Source organism: Capra hircus, chromosome 27, assembly GCF_001704415.2.
Source record: "Capra hircus breed San Clemente chromosome 27, ASM170441v1, whole genome shotgun sequence".
Classification (NCBI taxonomy): Eukaryota; Metazoa; Chordata; class Mammalia; order Artiodactyla; family Bovidae; genus Capra; species Capra hircus.
Genome location: NC_030834.1, coordinates 23007373 through 23026679, shown reverse-complemented (window position 1 = coordinate 23026679; position 19307 = coordinate 23007373). Strand labels below are relative to the sequence as shown.

Sequence of the window (19307 nt, the reverse complement as noted above, 5' to 3'; positions counted from 1 at the left end):
GCAGAAAGTAAAGACGAACTAAAGAGCCTGTTGATGAGGGTGAAAGAGGAGAGTGAAAAAGTTGGCTTAAAACCCAACATAAAAGAACTAAGATCATGGTATCCAGTCCCATCACTTCACGGCACATAGAAGGGGAAAAAGTGGAAGTAATGACAGTTTTCCTTTTCTTGGGCTCCAAAATCACTAAGGACAGTGACTGAAGCCACGAAATTAAAAGAGATTTTCAAAGCAGTCATGTACAGATGTGAGAGTTGGACCGTAGAGAAAGCTGAGCACCAAAGAATTGAAGCTTTCAAACTGTGGTGATGGAGAAAACTCTTGAGAGTCCCTTGGACAGCAAGAGTATCAAACCAGTCAGTCTCAAAGGAAATCAACCCTGAATATTCATTGGAAGGACTGATGTTGAAGCCGAAGCTCCAATACTTTGGCCATCTGATGTGAGGAGCTGACTCATTGGAAAAGACCCTGATGCTGGGAAAGATTGAGGGCAAGAAGGAAAGGGACAGACAGAGGATGAGACGTTTGGATGGTATCAACTTGATGGACATGAGTTTGAGCAAACTCCAAGAGATGGTGAAGGACAGGAAAGCCTGGCATGCTTCCGTGAGTGGGGTCACAGAGTCAAACATGACTTAACAACTAAACAACAACAAATGTATTCCCACCTTGTTGCCCCCAGTTGCCTGAAAGTGAAAGTGAAAGTTGATCAGTCATGTCCAACTATTTTCGACCCCATGGACTATACGGTCCATGGAATTTTCCAGGCCAGAATACTGGAGTGGGTAGCCTTTCCTTTCTCCAGGGGATCTTCCCAACCCAGGGATCAAACCCAGGTCTCTCACATTGCAGGTGGATTCTTTACCAGCTGAGCCACAAGGGAAACCCAAGAATACTGGATTGGGTAACCTATTCTTCTCCAGTGGATGTTCCCGACCAAGGAATTGAACCAGGGTCTCCTGCATTGCAGGCAGATTCTTTACCAACTGAGCTATCAGGGAAGCTTTTTGCCGGGCTGATCTTTTGTCACTGACACTAGTTCCTTGTCCACCACATCTTTGAGAATGCACAACTCAGCTAGTATCCCAGGTTTGTCACCTCGACTATCGGCCCCAATTTAAGTACCCTCACTGCTTTTCCATTTTCTCTCTCATATCCTTCAGATGCTTCCCTGGTGGCTCAGATGGTAAAGCATCTGCCTGCAGTGTGGGAGACCTGGGTTCGATCCCTGGGTTGGGAAGATCCCCTGGAGAAGGCAATGGCACCCCACTCCAGTACTCTTGCCTGGAAAATCCCATGGATGGAGGAGCCTGGTGGGCTACAGTCCATGGGGTCACAAAGAGTCAGACATGACTGAGCAACTTCACATCCTTCAGATAAACTCTTTCTGGTCCCTGATTTAATACTCTGACAACAGACTTCATATTCGCATCTGAAATCCCATTTTTTGTTCTTCTCTACTCCTCAAAAAATGTCCATACTCTCCACTTCTTCATTTTTTTTTTCTAGTTAGGGTTTCAAATAGATCATTAAAGATCTTTTGAAATTTTCTTCATAGAAGATAGCCATCATTTTAGTTTCATCTTATCTGTTACATCCTTTGTGAGGCATTCTCCTTCTACTACTTTTAAAGTAGTTCCTCTCCTGTCCATTATAACACCATGCATATTATCTTCATAGCATCCATCACTATTTAATATTCTATTACTTGTATAATGAATCCATTATACTGTTGTATTTTTCATCTTCAGAGAACATTACTATTTGATGTGCTGTTTTATATATTTACATGTTATTTGTTTATTGTATTTTCCCTAACTATCTGAAATTCATGAGTGCTGCAAACTTGAACTCTACCTGCACATATTTGTCACTAAAAAAATATTTTATCAAATAAAGGCCTACTTCTGCCTGGAGTCTCAAATTCTGTGCCCTGGCCTGAGTATATACAAAACAACTAAATAATAAGTCATATAGATTAGAATATTTGTAACATTCCCTTGGACTTAATGTGTTGGACAGTTATCCCCTTCTGTGAGGCAGGGGAATAATAGCCAATGGACTCTGATACTCTAATTTCTCTCCCACTCCATCCAGCTTAAGTAGATTTTACCAGAATTCTCCAGAGGTGAGTTATTAGTGATGAACTATGTTTAAGTCATTAGTGATTAATGATTAACTCATTCTCTTCTAGTCTTTATACATTAAGTTGTTAAAAATACTAAACAAAATAACCCTTTCTGAAAACCGTATTTTCCATGCCTTTGGAGAAAAAGCATGGAATTGAAAAATTCACAAGGTCTAGTTCTATTATGGAGAAGGAAATGGCAACCCACTCCAGTATTCTTGCCTAGAGAATCCCATGGACAGAGAAGCCTGGTGGGCTGCTATTGATGGTGTCGCAGAGTCGGACACTGCTGAAGAGCCTTAGCAGCAACAGCAGCTGGTTCTGTTGACCCATGTGTCTTTCATCTAACCTCATAACATCTTGCTGGAAATTGTACTCATGTTTTGAAAACCTATTTCTTTGTAAAAGCAAGAGCAAAGCCCAGATTTAAATCATTCCTTTCCTGACCTGAGCTTTCCTGGTGGCTCAGATGGTAAAGAATCTGCCTGCAATGCAGGAGATTCAGGTTCGATCCCTGGGTTGGGAAGATTCCCTGGAGAAGGGCATGGCAACCCACTCCAGTATTCTTACCTGGAGAATCCCTGTGGACAGAGGAGCCTGGCGGGCTGCAGTCCATGGGGTCGCAAGAGTCAGACACAACTGAGTGACTAACACTTTCACTTTCTTTCCCCAGAATTAAAGGAAAGTGAAAGTCGCTCAGTCAAGTTGGACTCTTTGCAACCCCATGGCCTATACAGTCCATGGAATTCACCAGGCCAGAATACTGGAGTGGTTAACCTTGCCCTTCTGCAGGAGATCTTCCCAACCTAGGGATTGAAGCCAGGTTTCCTGCATTGCAGGAGGATTCTTTACCATCTGAGCCACAAGGGAAGCCCTGAATTAAAGGAGACAGAAGTAAATGCATTTATCTTAATGTGAACACTGATAAACATTGGAATCCAAGAAGGCCGAAGACTTCCTTGACATTAACTAAGACTTGGTTATTTAATTCTAATGAATGCTATTAGACATAAAATCTGGTATGAAATAAACTGCAAAAATGTGATACTTTCTTAAGTAAAGTTAGAATTTCTCAAATTGATAAAAGTTTTAATTAACACATTTTTCATTTTCTTGACAACCTTTACTCTTGGCCTTTTGTATGCTATTTGCTTTTTCAAATTGTTAGAGACTTTTGATAGGTATATATACTGAATTTCTGTTGTTTTCCCAAAAAATCAATTTTGTTACTGAAGGACTATTTTCTTTGTAATGTGTATTTGTTTTATTTCAGAGACTTATTAAGTTCTCATTTCTTTTATAAGGAATAGTATTCTCACCTTCATGTCTAAATGGAATTTGTAGGAATAGAATATTCTAAAAAGGCAGTCTGCTGCATTGTGAGACTAAAGGCAATAGCTGGTCTGAATAGTCATATTGTTTTACTCTGACTTCAGAGACCAGCTTCACGGGGGATGGTCTCTTGTCAGCTGGACACGATCAGACTTCTGGACTCTTCTGCTCCCCTGTCATGTCCGTGCTCCCTCTTTTCGAGAACAAGGCTCTTCCCTGTTCTTCCCTTTAACTGTGGCAGTCCCTAGTGTTCCCTTTATCCTCTTCCTATTAATAAGTTTTCTACTTTGTAATCATAACCATTATCAGAACTATAAAAGCTCCACCAAAATCTTTAGGCGAAGTGAATTACTGTGGTATGCTGTCACCTGTTATGTAGCTTTACATTTCGTAGCATTTTGTAAGTTAGACATCACCCCTCTAACTGGAATTAGGAAGTAAAGCTTTTTGGTACTTTCAAGGAAATGTTAAAGATTAACTCAAATAATAATAATGACAATAAAAAAGGTAATTTTTTATATTATGAAAGAGTTTGTTCTTAATCATTTAGTCATATTAGTTCTAATACATGTAAAATTATAATTTAACATAAGAAGCCATTTTTATTATATTACTTAGAAGTGGAACAGTGGTAAAGAATCTGCCTGCATGTCTTCTTTGGAGAAATGTCTATTTAGTTCTTTGACCCATTTTTTGATTGGGTCGTTTATTTTTCTGGAATTGAGCTGCATAAGTTGCTTGTATATTTTTGAGATTAGTTGTTTGTCAGTTGCTTCATTTGCTATTATTTTCTCCCATTCAGAAGGCTGTCTTTTCACCTTGCTTATATTTTCCTTTGTTGTGCAGAAGCTTTTAATTTTAATTAGATCCCATTTGTTTATTTTTGCTTTTATTTCCAGAATTCTGGGAGGTGGATCATAGAGGATCCTGCTGTGATTTATGTCTGAGAGTGTTTTGCCTATGTTCTCCTCTAGGAGTTTTATAGTTTCTGATCTTACATTTAGATCTTTAATCCATTTTGAGTTTATTTTTGTGTACGGTGTTAGAAAGTGATCTAGTTTCATTCTTTTACAAGTGGTTGACCAGTTTTCCCAGCACCACTTGTTAAAGAGATTGTCTTTACTCCATTGTATATTCTTGCCTCCTTTGTCAAAGATAAGGTGTCCATATGTGTGTGGATTTATCTCTGGGCTTTCTATTTTGTTCCATTGATCTATATGTCTGTCTTTGTGCCAGTACCATACTGTCTTGATGACTGTGGCTTTGTAGTAGAGCCTGAAGTCAGGCAAGTTGATTCCTCCAGTTCCATTCTTCTTTCTCAAGATTGCTTTGGCTATTCGAGGTTTTTTGTATTTCCATACAAATCTTGAAATTATTTGTTCTAGTTCTGTGAAAAATGTGGCTGGTAGCTTGACAGGGATTGCATTGAATTTGTAAATTGCTTTGGGTAGTATACTCATTTTCACTATATTGATTCTTCTGATCCATGAACATGGTATATTTCTCCATCTATTAGTGTCCTCTTTGAGACATTTCTCCAAAGAAGACATACAGATGGCTAACAAACACATGAAAAGATGCTCAACATCACTCATTATTAGAGAAATGCAAATCAAAACCACAATGAGGTACCACTTCACACCAGTCAGAATGGCTGCGATCCAAAAATCTGCAAGCAATAAATGCTGGAGAGGGTGTGGAGAAAAGGGAACCCTCCTACACTGTTGGTGGGAATGCAAACTAGTACAGCCACTATGGAGAACAGTGTGGAGATTCCTTAAAAAATTGCAAATAGAACTACCTTATGACCCAGCAATCCCACTGCTGGGCATACACACTGAGGAAACCAGAATTGAAAGAGACGCATGTACCCCAATGTTCATCGCGGCACTGTTTATAATAGCCAGGACATGGAAACAACCTAGATGTCCATCAGCAGATGAATGGATAAGAAAGCTGTGGTACATATACACAATGGAGTATTACTCAGCCGTTAAAAAGAATTCATATGAATCAGTTCTGATGAAATGGATGAAACTGGAGCCAATTATACAGAGTGAAGTAAGCCAGAAAGAAAAACACCAATACAGTATACTAACACATATATATGGAATTTAGGAAGATGGCAATGACGACCCTGTATGCAAGACAGGAAAAAAGACACAGATGTGTATAACGGACTTTTGGACTCAGAGGGAGGGGGAGAGGGTGGGATGATTTGGGAGAATGGGAATTCTAACATGTATACTGTCATGTAGGAGTTGAATCGCCAGTCCATGTCTGACGTAGGGTGCAGCATGCTTGGGGCAGGTGCATGGGGATGACCCAGAGAGATGTTGTGGGGAGGGAGGTGGGAGGGGGGTTCATGTTTGGGAATGCATGTAAGAATTAAAGATTTTAAAATTTAAAAAATTTTAAAAAAAAATTAAAAAAAAAAAAAAAGAATCTGCCTGCAATGCAGGAGACCTGGGTTTGATGCCTGGGTTGGGAAAATCCCCTGGAGGAGGAAATGGCAACCCACTCCAGTATTCTTGCCTGAAGAATCCCATGGATGGAGGAGCCTGGCGGGCTACATTCCATGGGGTCACAAAGAGTCAGACATGACTGAAGTGATTTATCAGCAGCGGCCTAATATATATCACTCATAAAAAATTGGCAAGATAATACTTAACAGTGCATTAATGTAATTTGAAATTATAGCTCTAAAATAAAAAGAAAATGGGAAAAAGCCATATAACGTGGGGTTTCTGCATTTCTTAATATACAGTTCAACATTTTATTTAGTATAGGATTGATTCAATAAATATCATAAATTAATAATTTCACATTATATATTGGGACTAAACCAATAATTTTGATTCTTTATTAATGTGGTTTTTAATTGTTGTATGATTTATTCAGCAGTATTTCTGTTGATATAGTAATTATTTATTCCATGCACAAGAAATCTGAGAAAAACCTAAAAAGAAAAAAATAAGCTGAGCAACTATTGTCCTATAGAAAATCATATTTTATAAAAATTGAAGTTTCCATCCTCCAGGTGATGAATACATTGTTATGAAAATTGTATACCCAGTACATATGCATTAACATTTCTTATCCATTTATGTAGGTTGTATCAGACAGTAAATAATGTATTTGCTCTTTGAAAAAATTCATTTAACACCTAAATTTGTATATCACTAAAGAATATCATATCCCATTTTCCAGAACTGACTTTTCCTAATATCAACATGTTATGTTACAGGATAGTGACTATGCAGTTTGTTCTTTCAGAGATCAATTTTATACTGATAACTCATCAAAATGCAACCAAAATAAATAATCAACAAAGTTCTAAAAATATGTTTTAATTACATAGTTGCTTTCCAAGTGGCATTATTGGCAAAGAATCTGCCTGCCAATGCAGGAGACATAAGAGAGGTGGGTTTGATCCTCCCTGGGTAGACCTCCTGGAGGAGGAGTTGGCATCCCACTCCAATATTCTTGCCTGGAGAATCCCATGGACAGAGGAGCCTGGTGGGCTACAGTCCATAGGTTAACAAAGAGTTAGACACAACTGAGCATCTGAGCACTGAGCACATCTATATAATTCTAAATAAAAGTGATTTTCTCTCCATAGGTTTTTCCAAACACACTGACTTTTTATTAAAGCACATACACTGAGCTAATTATATCCTGCGTTTTTAGATAAAGTCCCCAAAATGCATTATGATAGAGTTGGCCTGTCTACTCCAAAAATGGTGAAACTTATTCCAAGAGTGGCACAGCTGATCATAAAGTTGCTGGGTTTTAGGCAAATGGAAGTAGAGCTGAGAATCGTTACAGACTCCTGAGAGAAAAGCTAGTGTTAAGATTGAGCAAATCCCACTGGAAATACTGTATCTTAGAGATATAGTATCTAAGAATGTTAAAAATCTTAGAATGTTGTATTTTAGAAATATAACAGGTAGTTAAATAACTCCAAAAATCAAAACTGATGATAAGAATTTGAAGGGTTTGCAACCTTGTAATGTTAATTAAACAAATTAATTAATTTTCATTACTCATCTTAATGAGGACCCACTGCCCATTATTCTTAGATGTGTTGTGCCTTTTGATTTAACAAGTCATTGACTTTATCTTTGAATGCTTCTTTTCCTTTTTTCTCAGATGACGCGAGAACAATACATACTAGCAACACAACAGAATAATCTACCAAAGGCTGAGAACGCACAGCTTTACCCAGTGGGAATTTATGGATGGCGAAAGAGGTGCTTATACTTCTTTGTCCTTCTGCTGTTGGTTACCATGATAGTTAACTTAGCCATGACAATTTGGATTTTGAAAGTGATGAACTTCACTGTGGTAAGTACCACCATGATTTAATAACTATTGCTTTGGTTCAAGGAAGATATAGCTTTATTAGTTTTTAATTGAAAGTTATTCATCTTAATCTTTACAAGTTTGTCTTGGAATTTTGAAGACTGTCATATGATATTTTATGACTGCATTTGATGTAATTATAATACACATATATTACTACCTGCCATTTGAGTGTAGAGGGTGTGGAGCAGGAGACAGCATAGTATATTGATTTATTAGGATGTTAGAAAACTTTTAATTGGTCAGCATGAATTGCTTGCTAAACCTGGGAGTCTAAGAAATTAGTCTGCTTTTAGAAACAATATTTCACATTAAAACTAATATTGTAAATCAAAAGGTCCTTGGAAATACTTTATATACCACTCTATATTTGCTTTTTAGATAATATACTGCATGGTCAAATCTAAACCTTGGAATTTTCCTGGGCTGCATCAAACAATATCTATAATTATCATCAGATGGGAATCTTACCTTATCAGAGAGCATGGTATCTTATTTTATCAGATACCATCTTTTATGGTAAATAAAAGATAAACTAGAAATTAAATTGCTATCTTATGAAATTAATAATTAGCCAAACCATTATATAATCCATAGATGAATTTTGCCTGAGTCTTGACTGTGAACAGTAAACCTCTGAGATTAGCTTATCCGTTCTGCAGATAAGACAAAATTAGCTGTTTCCGCAAAGTCTAGTTTAGCCCATTTCATGTTTACTGGCTAAATTCTTAAATTTCTCTACTCTGCCTTTAAACCATCCTGCCTTTGCTTAGAGACTTCAGATATCTTCACATCCAAGCAGGTATATTTCTTTGCTGACCAAATTGCTGTTATTCTTTAGAACTCTGTATCCTCAGGGGTGCAGGTAAAGCTGGCTATTTAACTTCACTGATCTTCCTATGTGGGGCTGCCTTAAAAAAAACAAAAAAACAAAAAAACTCTGCTGTGTATTGATTTAGCAAGAGTAGTTTCTTTCTGACTTCACTAATACCTAATTCTAACTAGAAATAGAATCTCAAAAGAGAAAATGAGTTCAGCATCTGTCCACAGTGTAGGGCACTGCAGTTGTGTGCAGTAGGAGCCTGGGGGGCAGGTGGCCTAAGCTTCCAAAGAGGAAACAGTAAAACTCTGCAAATCATGATAAAACAGCATATGCTCACAAAGAAAAAAGAGCTGAGCAAAGGTTTCCATTTTTTTCCAATACAGTGCACTTTTTGAAAGGTGCACCTGCAAGAAAAGAAATGAAAGACAAAGAGATGGGCAGGATTAATGTGTTTTAGGATTGGAGAAAATAAGTGCTTCCTAGACATGCATGCAAGTTCAGTGTTGTTGATCAAGGCCTGTGAGCCTGTGGATGGCTAGAAGTGGAGTTGGAGGCTGCTAACAGAATGACAGCTTTATGAGGCTCTGGTAACACATTTGAACCATTATGGAGCTGTCTCAGGAGCTGGCTCATCCCTGTACCCACCCCCCTCCTCGGGGGGAAAAAAAAAAAAAACCTTGTGAGTATTTGACACTCACTAGCTCTACCTGTAGAGCTCTACCTGCCGGAGAAGGCAATGGCACCCCACTCCAGTACTCTTGCCTGGAAAATCCCACGGACAGAGGAGCCTGGTAGGCTGCAGTCCATGGGGTCAGTAAGAGTCGGACACAACTGAGCGACTTCACTTTCACTTTCACTTTCATGCAGTGGAGAAGGAAATGGCAACCCACTCCAGTGTTCTTGCCTGGAGAATCCTAGGGACGGGGGAGCCTGGTGGGCTGCTGTCTATGGGGTCACACAGAGTCGGACACGACTGAAGCGACTTAGCAGCAGCAGCAGCTCTACCTGTAGTCTTTTTGTTCTTCTGAGCTCTTCTCCTATGTTTACTTAATCATTATCTGGGCTTCATTTACAATTCATATATCACACAGTAGGGACAATGTATACATCCCTGCAGATTTTTTTATGCTCTTTTTTTTAGTTTATTTTTTTATTGAAGGATGATTGCTTTACAGAATTTTGTTGTTTTCTGTCAAACCTCAACATGAATCAGCCATAGGTATACATGTATCTCCTCCCTTTTGAAACTCCCTCCCATCTCCCGCCCCATCCCACCCCTCTAGATTGACACAGAGCCCTTGTTTGAGTTTCCTGGGCCATACAGCAAATTCCCCATTGGCTATCTATTTTACATATGATAATGTAAGTTTCCATGTTACACTTTCCATACATCTCACCCTCTCCTCCCAGTTGCTAATAGCAACTTCTTCAACATCATTTTTCTTAAAAAACTGTTTGTTTGTTTTTTTTCCTTAGAGGAAGAGTAGAATTTTCTCCAAGTCTTAGAGTTTTAACCATTATTTTTCTCCATTAAAAGACATCTTTTAAAAGTTCATGAAAAATAGGATCAACTTTCTCACCTTAGGGAGTCTTGATTCTATACAGTGACCAGGCTGCAGGAATTTTGAGATGTACATTTCTGAAGCATGTTTAAATTAATTAAGGAAATAAACTTAAATGAGTGATTACATGGCTTCATGCATCAGCCTCCCAAAACCTTGCCACATGCTGAGGGCAAGGCTGGTAAGCCAATCAACAAAAATAATTGAAACAGTCATCTCTGTCCTCAGGATCCACACAGGCCGTCTCTGTTACCTATGGAGCTATTTAATTTGAACCCCAGCTGGCCAAAATGTAAATGTCAACATATTCCTTGGGATAATGAAAAGGAGTTTATTTCTATAGGAGTCTTGGCTTTTATTTTAGACATATCTTTCTCTTCTTATTTCTTTTTTTTAAAAATTTTTTATTTTTTTAAAATTTTAAAATCTTTAATTCTTACATGCGTTCCCAAACATGAACCCCCCTCCCACCTCCCTCCCCACAACATCTCTCTGGGTCATCCCCATGCACCAGCCCCAAGCAAGCTGCACCCTACGTCAGACATGGACTGGCGATTCAATTCTTACATGACAGTATACATGTTAGAATTCCCATTCTCCCAAATCATCCCACCCTCTCCCTCTCCCTCTGAGTCCAAAAGTCTGGTATACACATCTGTGTCTTTTTTCCTGTCTTGCATACAGGGTCGTCATTGCCATCTTCCTAAATTCCATATATATGTGTTAGTATACTGTATTGGTGTTTTTCTTTCTGGCTTACTTCACTCTGTATAATTGGCTCCAGTTTCACCCATCTCATCAGAACTGATTCATATGAATTCTTTTTAATGGCTGAGTAATACTCCATTGTGTATATGTACCACAGCTTTCTTATCCATTCATCTGCTGATGGACATCTAGGTTGTTTCCATGTCCTGGCTATTATAAACAGTGCCGCGATGAACATTGGGGTACATGTGTCTCTTTCAATTCTGGTTTCCTCGGTGTGTATGCCCAGCAGTGGGATTGCTAGGTCATAAGGTAGTTCTATTTGCAATTTTTTAAGGAATCTCCACACTGTTCTCCATAGTGGCTGTACCAGTTTGCATTCCCACCAACAGTGTAGGAGGGTTCCCTTTTCTCCACACCCTCTCCAGCATTTATTGCTTGCAGATTTTTGGATCGCAGCCATTCTGACTGGTGTGAAGTGGTACCTCATTGTGGTTTTGATTTGCATTTCTCTAATAATGAGTGATGTTGAGCATCTTTTCATGTGTTTGTTAGCCATCCATATGTCTTCTTCAGGCTCTACTACAAAGCCACAGTCATCAAGACAGTATGGTACTGGCACAAAGACAGACATATAGATCAATGGAACAAAATAGAAAGCCCAGAGATAAATCCGCACACATATGGACACCTTATCTTTGACAAAGGAGGCAAGAATATACAATGGAGTAAAGACAATCTCTTTAACAAGTGGTGCTGGGAAAACTGGTCAACCACTTGTAAAAGAATGAAACTAGATCACTTTCTAACACCGTACACAAAAATAAACTCAAAATGGATTAAAGATCTAAATGTAAGATCAGAAACTATAAAACTCCTAGAGGAGAACATAGGCAAAACACTCTCAGACATAAATCACAGCAGGATCCTCTATGATCCACCTCCCAGAATTCTGGAAATAAAAGCAAAAATAAACAAATGGGATCTAATTAAAATTAAAAGCTTCTGTACAACAAAGGAAAATATAAGCAAGGTGAAAAGACAGCCTTCTGAATGGGAGAAAATAATAGCAAATGAAGCAACTGACAAACAACTAATCTCAAAAATATACAAGCAACTTATGCAGCTCAATTCCAGAAAAATAAACGACCCAATCAAAAAATGGGCCAAAGAACTAAATAGACATCTCTTCTTATTTCTTAAATCACATTTTATTTTTTATAATCAAAACAGAGGGCTCTCCTTCCTTTAGCTATGTAAGCTATTTATGTATATCTGAAACAAATGGAAATATAAGGTTGTAATTATTGTTTCAAGATAATTTTTGTAAAGTAACATACTCTATCCATGCAGTGACTCATAATGGTTTAGAAAAAATCCAAATTACTAAAGTATATGCAGATTTTAGCAGTCCTGAATACTATACATTAGATTAAGTTATATGTAGTTGAAAAGTGAAATAATTTGTAATCATCTTACATTAGATCAGTAAAAAAAAAAAATCAATTTAATGTTTTCACTGGTACATTAGGACTACATCTATTTCTAGCATGAATACCGAAAACCACTTGCCTTACTATAGTAAGAAATAGTAAATAGTGTGTAAGTTGTTTGGGGAGTGTTATTGATCTGCACAAAATGTATTTCACTTTCATTATAACTGTTGCCATCTAATACATGAAAATATGTGGCTGTTAACATCTTTTATTTGAGCAAACTGGGCTTGCTATTGCTATCAAAATATTGTGTTTTCAGCACAGCAGGTGTAGCTGCCAACCTGTTTTATGGTGCATCTTGGAGTCCATCATTATGGCCAGTATTACACATGATTTCTATGGCTGATACGACCTTATTCTGCTTTTCATTTTGTGGAAAATAATATCACTTTGCTATCGAGATACCCAGCTGCAGAGAATCAAGACAAAGAAAATGACTTTATACTACAGGGTGAAAAACTGAGGAGAGATAGAAACAATCATTTCCTGGCTATGAGAGTTGATGAGTGTAGGCATGAGTTGAAGGGAGAGATTTTGAAACATCATTCCCTCAAGATCAGTATAACCCAATTATATGCTTTTGTTGTTGTTGTTTGGTTGTTTATTATCTTTGTGATTCAATATAATGGACTAATCCAGCAGACCTATCAAACCAGGCATTCTCCCCAGGCAATAGTCTTTTCTTGGTTCAAGTGTTCACAGTAAGGGAATTAGCGCTATATTTGAAAATTGAAAATGAATATAATAATGAAGTATCCTTTTTAGTCACGAGAGTACTGAGTAAAAGTTGGTGGCATCCAACTGCAACTTAATTTGATTAGACACATTAACTCGCCAGCAAAAGAAAGCATGGGCACGTTAAATGCCATTTACGAGTGAAGATGAAGAGGAGAGTCACAAATGTTGTGACTGAAAAGTCAAGAGTACCCAGATGTGGAGAATAATTGAAACAATCAGTTAGTTGAATAAATTAGAAAAAAAATTCTTAGGGACTTGTATGATGAGTGGGATGAATGCTGGATGAAAGAAAATCCCAGAAAAGGAGCTGGGACATTTTTAGTTCAACCACCCATATGTTTCTAGCATTCTCTCTACACCATTCCCTCTATTTGGTCACTCAGTATCTGCTCAAACCCTCATTTGGATGATAAGCAAACCGTCCCATTAAATCACTGGATAGTTTTGTTGTTATTTGATATCTTGATATCTTGTTGCAATCTCCCTGTCTATAACTCTAATCACAGGATCCTAATTCCTTTCTTTGGATCTGACACTAATTTATCAATTAATTTATCAAGACCACAGTATGTTATAGTACACACACATAAATACACAAATACACACACACACATATATCCACGAATACATGTATACAAACACACTTACACATATATACACTTATTTACATAGAGAGGGAAATGTCAACCCACTCCAGTATTCTTGCCTGGGAAATCCCATGGACAGAGGAGCCTGATGGCTACAGTCCATGAGGTTGCAGTGAGTCAGACATGACTGAGCATGTAGTCACAGACACATATAAACATCAAGGATAGATAGATCCTGGGTCATATTGTATTTTGATGTCTAAAAATGCAGATATGTGAGAGACATTCTTATGCAATTCCTTTGGTTTCTTTAGTTGCCACATACTTTTTTCATTTCAAATATTTTCTTTATTATCTATTTAAAAGTATATATTTAGAAGATGATCAACCTTTTTATATCTTTCTGTTTATGGCTGTTGGCTGTGTAGTCACTATCTTTTATCATACTTTCTTTTCTTTTAGTGTACCTTTCTATAGTTGATATTGCATACAATGCTATATTTATTTTTTTAAAACAAGCTAAAAAGTGACAGTTTAATATAAACTATTTTCAAGGCACTGTCATTGAAACAGATATAATTGATACACACTATTTATGAGGACTTTACACACTGCTTGAAAAATATACAGTAACTTTTAAAATGTTAATACAACAGAAAAGTATTTTTTATATTTCAATATGATTAAAAATTTAACAACAGCATTTTATGAATCAGGAAAATTATATGAAATTCAATTTCCTGTTTTATTTTTTTTATTTTTAAAAGTTTATTTTATTGAAGGATATTTGATTTATAATGTTAATTTCTGCTGTACAGTGAAGTGATTCACTTATACATGTGTATATATATTCTTTTTCATATATTTTTAAATTTTGGTTTATTAAGGACAGATAGAATTTTTAATGTGTCATTCTGGATTATTTTTAATTTTTATTTTTACTTTATTTTGCTTTACAATACTGTATTGGTTTTGCCATACATTGACATGAATCCGCCACAGGTGTACATGAGTTCCCAATCCTGAACCGTCCTCCCACCTCCCACCCCATATCATCTCTCTGGATCATCCCCATGCACTAGCCCCAAGCATCCTGCATGGGGATGATCCAGAGAGACAATGCTATATTTAAATTTCCACTTACTGACTTTTTTAAAGCTAAATATCTTTAATGACAATTTGGGGGAAATATGAAATACTGTATTTTTTCTGAGTCCTAAATCCTGTGCTCCTTCTAATGCTTTAGTAAATGACACAGCACATAACCCCATCTCACCCTTGTGACCATTTTCTCATACTTTATCGTCATCATTAACCAAGTGATATTTTCTCCATAGCTGTTTGCAATCTACCTGAGATGGCTAAAGTATGTTGCAACATGCTGTCATTTGTTAGTGTGTCCATCTACAGACTTGCTACCCCCACAATTTTCTTCATTTCACTTTCTAATAGAACCATTACTTTGGAATGAACTTTTTCATCTCCATGTATCCAGCCAGTTCTTATATTTATAAAAGTTGTGTCCTCATCCTATATGCATTTTATTTCCTACCCAGAACCTATGGATGTGGATAGACTTACATGAAGCTTGGGCTTCCCAGGTGGCACTAGTGGTAAAGAATCTACCCGCCAGTGCAGGAGACATAAGAGACGTGGGTTCCATCCCTGGGTTGGGAAGATCCCCTGGAGGAGGGCATGGCAACCCACTCCAGTGGGTTGCTACAGTCCATAGAGTCGCAAAGAATCAGACATGACTGAAGTGACTTAGCACACATGCACATGTGAAGCTTAAATATGAAATAGCCACATTTCATTCATTCTCAACTGCTTGTTTATCCTCACGTTAGTGTGTTTATTACCAAATGGTTTCTTTTTATATGACCTTGTTTACTGTCTGTTACCCTCTCCACAGATGGAATGTAAGTTCCATGAGGCCTAGGGTTTTGATCCTTTTTTTCACTACTGTATTCCCAAGGCAGAGCATGATGCCTTCCAGATGATTAGCCCTTCATAAATGTGTGTGGGTTAATGTTACCTGCACTGAAAGACTACTAGCTCTTCATTTCACTAAGGTTTGTGCCTTTCCATAGGCCCACCTTAATGTGGGAAAGATTGAGATAAAACCACCAATTACCCCTGTTGCTTAAGGTCTCATAAGCACAGGGAATGCTTCATAGTCTATGCAGTGGTTTTTATTTACTTCTACATTGAAAAAGCAGTTTTGTATTCCGAATACCAAGTTTAATGATTCCTGGTAGCACCTGCACTTAAGACCTAACATATTCGAGGAAAGCAGGCCAAACTTGATTACCTACATCAGTAGTACAGAGAGCTCCCATTATTAACACTTTTATTTATTTAATGTAAAATATATTCTTACCCCCAAAATATATACAATATGTATTTAAGGCACAAATGGTAATATTGATAACAATAATAAATGTTGGAATGAACACCTGTGCCACATCCCTTAGCTGGAAAAATAAACTTTACCAATATCTCCTCAGTTCAGTTCAGTTCAGTCACCCAGTCGTGTCTGACTGTTTGCGACCCCACGAATTGCAGCATACCAGGCCTCCCTGTCCATCACCAACTCCCGGAGTTCACTCAAACTCACGTCCATTGAGTTGGTGATGCCATCCAGCCATCTCATCCTCTGTCATCCCCTTCTCCTCCTGCCCCCAATCCCTCCCAGCATCAGAGTCTTTTCCAATGAGTCAACTCTTCGCATGAGGTGGCCAAAGTACTGGAGTTTCAGTTTTAGCATCCTTCCTTCCAAAGAACACCCAGGACTGATCTCCTTCAGAATGGGCTGGTTGGATCTCCTTGCAGTCCAAGGGACTCACAAGAGTCTTCTCCAGCAACACAGTTCAAAAGCATCAATTCTTAGGCGCTCAGCTTTTGTCACAGTCCAACTCTCACATCCATAGATGACCACAGGAAAAACCATAGCCTTGACTAGACAGACCTTTGTTGCCAAAGTAATGTCTCTGCTTTTCAATATGTTATCTAGGTTGGTCATAACTTTCCTTCCAAGGAGTAAGCATCTTTTAATTTCATGGCTGCAATCACCATCTGCAGTGATTTTGGAGCCTAAAAAAATAAAGTCTGACACTGTTTCCACTGTTTCCCCATCTATTTGCCATGAAGTGATGGGACCGGATGCCATGATCTTCGTTTTCTGAATGTTGATCTTTAAGCCAACTTTTTCACTCTCCTCTTTCCTAACTCTATCTATATAGGACCACATGTTTGGTTTTTTTTTTGTTACTTTATTTAGTTCATGTGAGTGCGTGTATGTGTGTAAACCTCAAATACTATATTGTTTTTAAGTCAACAATCTATTTGTGAGGTTTATCCCTGTTAATGTTTATTCCTACAATTTATTTATTTACTGCTATAAATTTCATTATTAATATAACTGACTTATTTATCAATTTTCCTTCTGAGTTGTTTCATAAGTATTTTTGTTGTTTAATTTGCTCTTACAAACAGTGATGCTAAGAACATTTTTGTATATTGATAAGTGTGATTGCACTTGTATAAGAGTTTTTCTAGGTTCTAGAGTTTAGAGTGGATCTCTAGAAATATTGGCTTTTAATGTCAAATTTTATCCCTAACGTGATGGGATCGGTTGATACCACACTGGCAACCTGTAAGGGTTTCTTTTCTTTTCCTTCTTAAAATTCTTTTAACACCAATTTTGTATTGGGGTAAGCCGACTAACAATGTCGTGGTTCTTTTGTTCTCCTAAACGATAACAGAGAGCTGCCAGCTAAGCTAAGCCCCTGCCTCTTAAGCCAGAAATCTGACAGCCAGCTATTTCATGTAGACCCGGTTTAATTAGCTGGTTTATTTATTAATTTAGGTATCCCTTTCTGGCAGATTTATCCATACATGTATTTTTAGTCATATATATTATCTCTGTGGTGTTGTTTTCATTATATAATTATGGTTCATCTAAATAGGTACTGTCTCCTCCACTGGCTTTCCCAAAGTCCCATAATGTGGGAATCCCTCAAGGAGCAGAATCAGGTCTTATTATCTCGTTTATCCTGTTATCTTTTCCAGGCACATAGTGGGTAATACATTTTGGTTGACCATTTATAATTTTTAAAGGTCTAGATTCACTTTCAGTAGAAAGTGAATCACTCAGTCACGTCCGACTTTTTGTGACCCCATAGACTGTAGCCCACCAGGCTCTTCCGTCCATGGGATTTTCCAGGCAAGAGTACTGGAGTGGGTTGCCATTTCCTTCTCCAGAGGATCTTCCCGACCCAGGGATCCAATCCGGGTCTCCCGCATCGTAGGCAGACACTTTTACCGTCTGAGCCACCAGGGAATGTCTTGATTTTTCCACTAGTTCTTTCTGTAAAACTGCTTCAGATGCTGATGAGTTTCTATTTTCATGTGCGGGCTTTTTTTGTTTTTTTGCTGAAATTTCACCCTCACTTAGTACCAGAATGGCATTGCTTGAGTCCTTTCACGTCATTCAGTCGAGCTGATCAGCCTCTCCTGATAAGAAGACATGCAGAGCACACTTTCTCCCAGAGTCCCAAAGCACTTAGGTAAGATACTTTTTCAGTGAAACGATAGTCCTTTGAAGTTCCAATTACTAGCTCTTACTGACTCCATCAGTCTTTCAGTCTTTTTTCTTTTCATGAAGAAGAAAAAAAAAAAAGCTTGGATTTTTAAAATTTAATTTAATTTTTTAATTAATTAATTAATTAATTTTTAAAATTTTTTTTTAATTTTTATTTTTACTTTATTTTACTTTACAATGCTGTATTGGTTTTGCCATACATTGACATGAATCCACCATGGGTGTACATGCGTTCCCAAACTTGAACCCCCCTCCCACCTCCCTCCCCATAACATCTCTCTGGGTCATCCCCATGCACCAGCCCCAAGCATGCTGTATCCTGCGTCGGACATAGACTGGCAATTCGATTCTTACATGATAGTATACCTGTTACAATGCCATTCTCCCAAATCATCCCACCCTCTCCCTCTCCCTCTGAGTCCAAAAGTCCGTTATACACATCTGCGTCTCCTTTGCTGTCCTGCATACAGGGTCGTCATTGCCATCTTTCTAAATTCCATATATATGTGTTAGTATACTGTATTGATGTTTTTCTTTCTGGCTTACTTCACTCTGTATAATCGGCTCCAGTTTCATCCATCTCATCAGAACTGATTCAAATGAATTCCTTTTAACGGCTGAGTAATACTCCATTGTGTAAATGCTCACTTCTGCACTATCCTACTTCATCTTTCTTGAGGCAAGGTCTATTAGTAATTAAGGATGGACAGGGAGGCCTGGCGTGCTGCGACTCATGGGGTCGCAAAGAGTCAGACACGACTGAGCCACTGAACTGAACTGAAGGCTGGCAAGTACTTGTAATTTACTTGTAATTTACCATCAAACCCTAGACCCTCTGTGCCACCACTTATTACAATCCCTCTAGAAAAAGTAATTGGAACCTCATGTGTGAGAAGCAGATAACTGTGTTTCCTGACTTCCAGCCTCTCTTGGGAAGCTACCTGTTACTATGAAGCCTCAGCCTGCCC

General features: G+C 37.9%; 1 protein-coding gene across 2 annotated transcripts in view; it reads left to right on the top strand.

Moving 5' to 3' along the window:
- SGCZ (sarcoglycan zeta) overlaps positions 7610-19307 on the top strand; it is a 413335-nt gene continuing 401637 nt past the window's right edge. For both annotated transcript variants that reach the window (XM_018041802.1, XM_018041801.1), the window contains exon 1: positions 7610-7804. In XM_018041802.1, coding sequence (XP_017897291.1) covers positions 7610-7804 — 195 coding nt within the window. The remainder of the gene's footprint in view (positions 7805-19307) is intronic.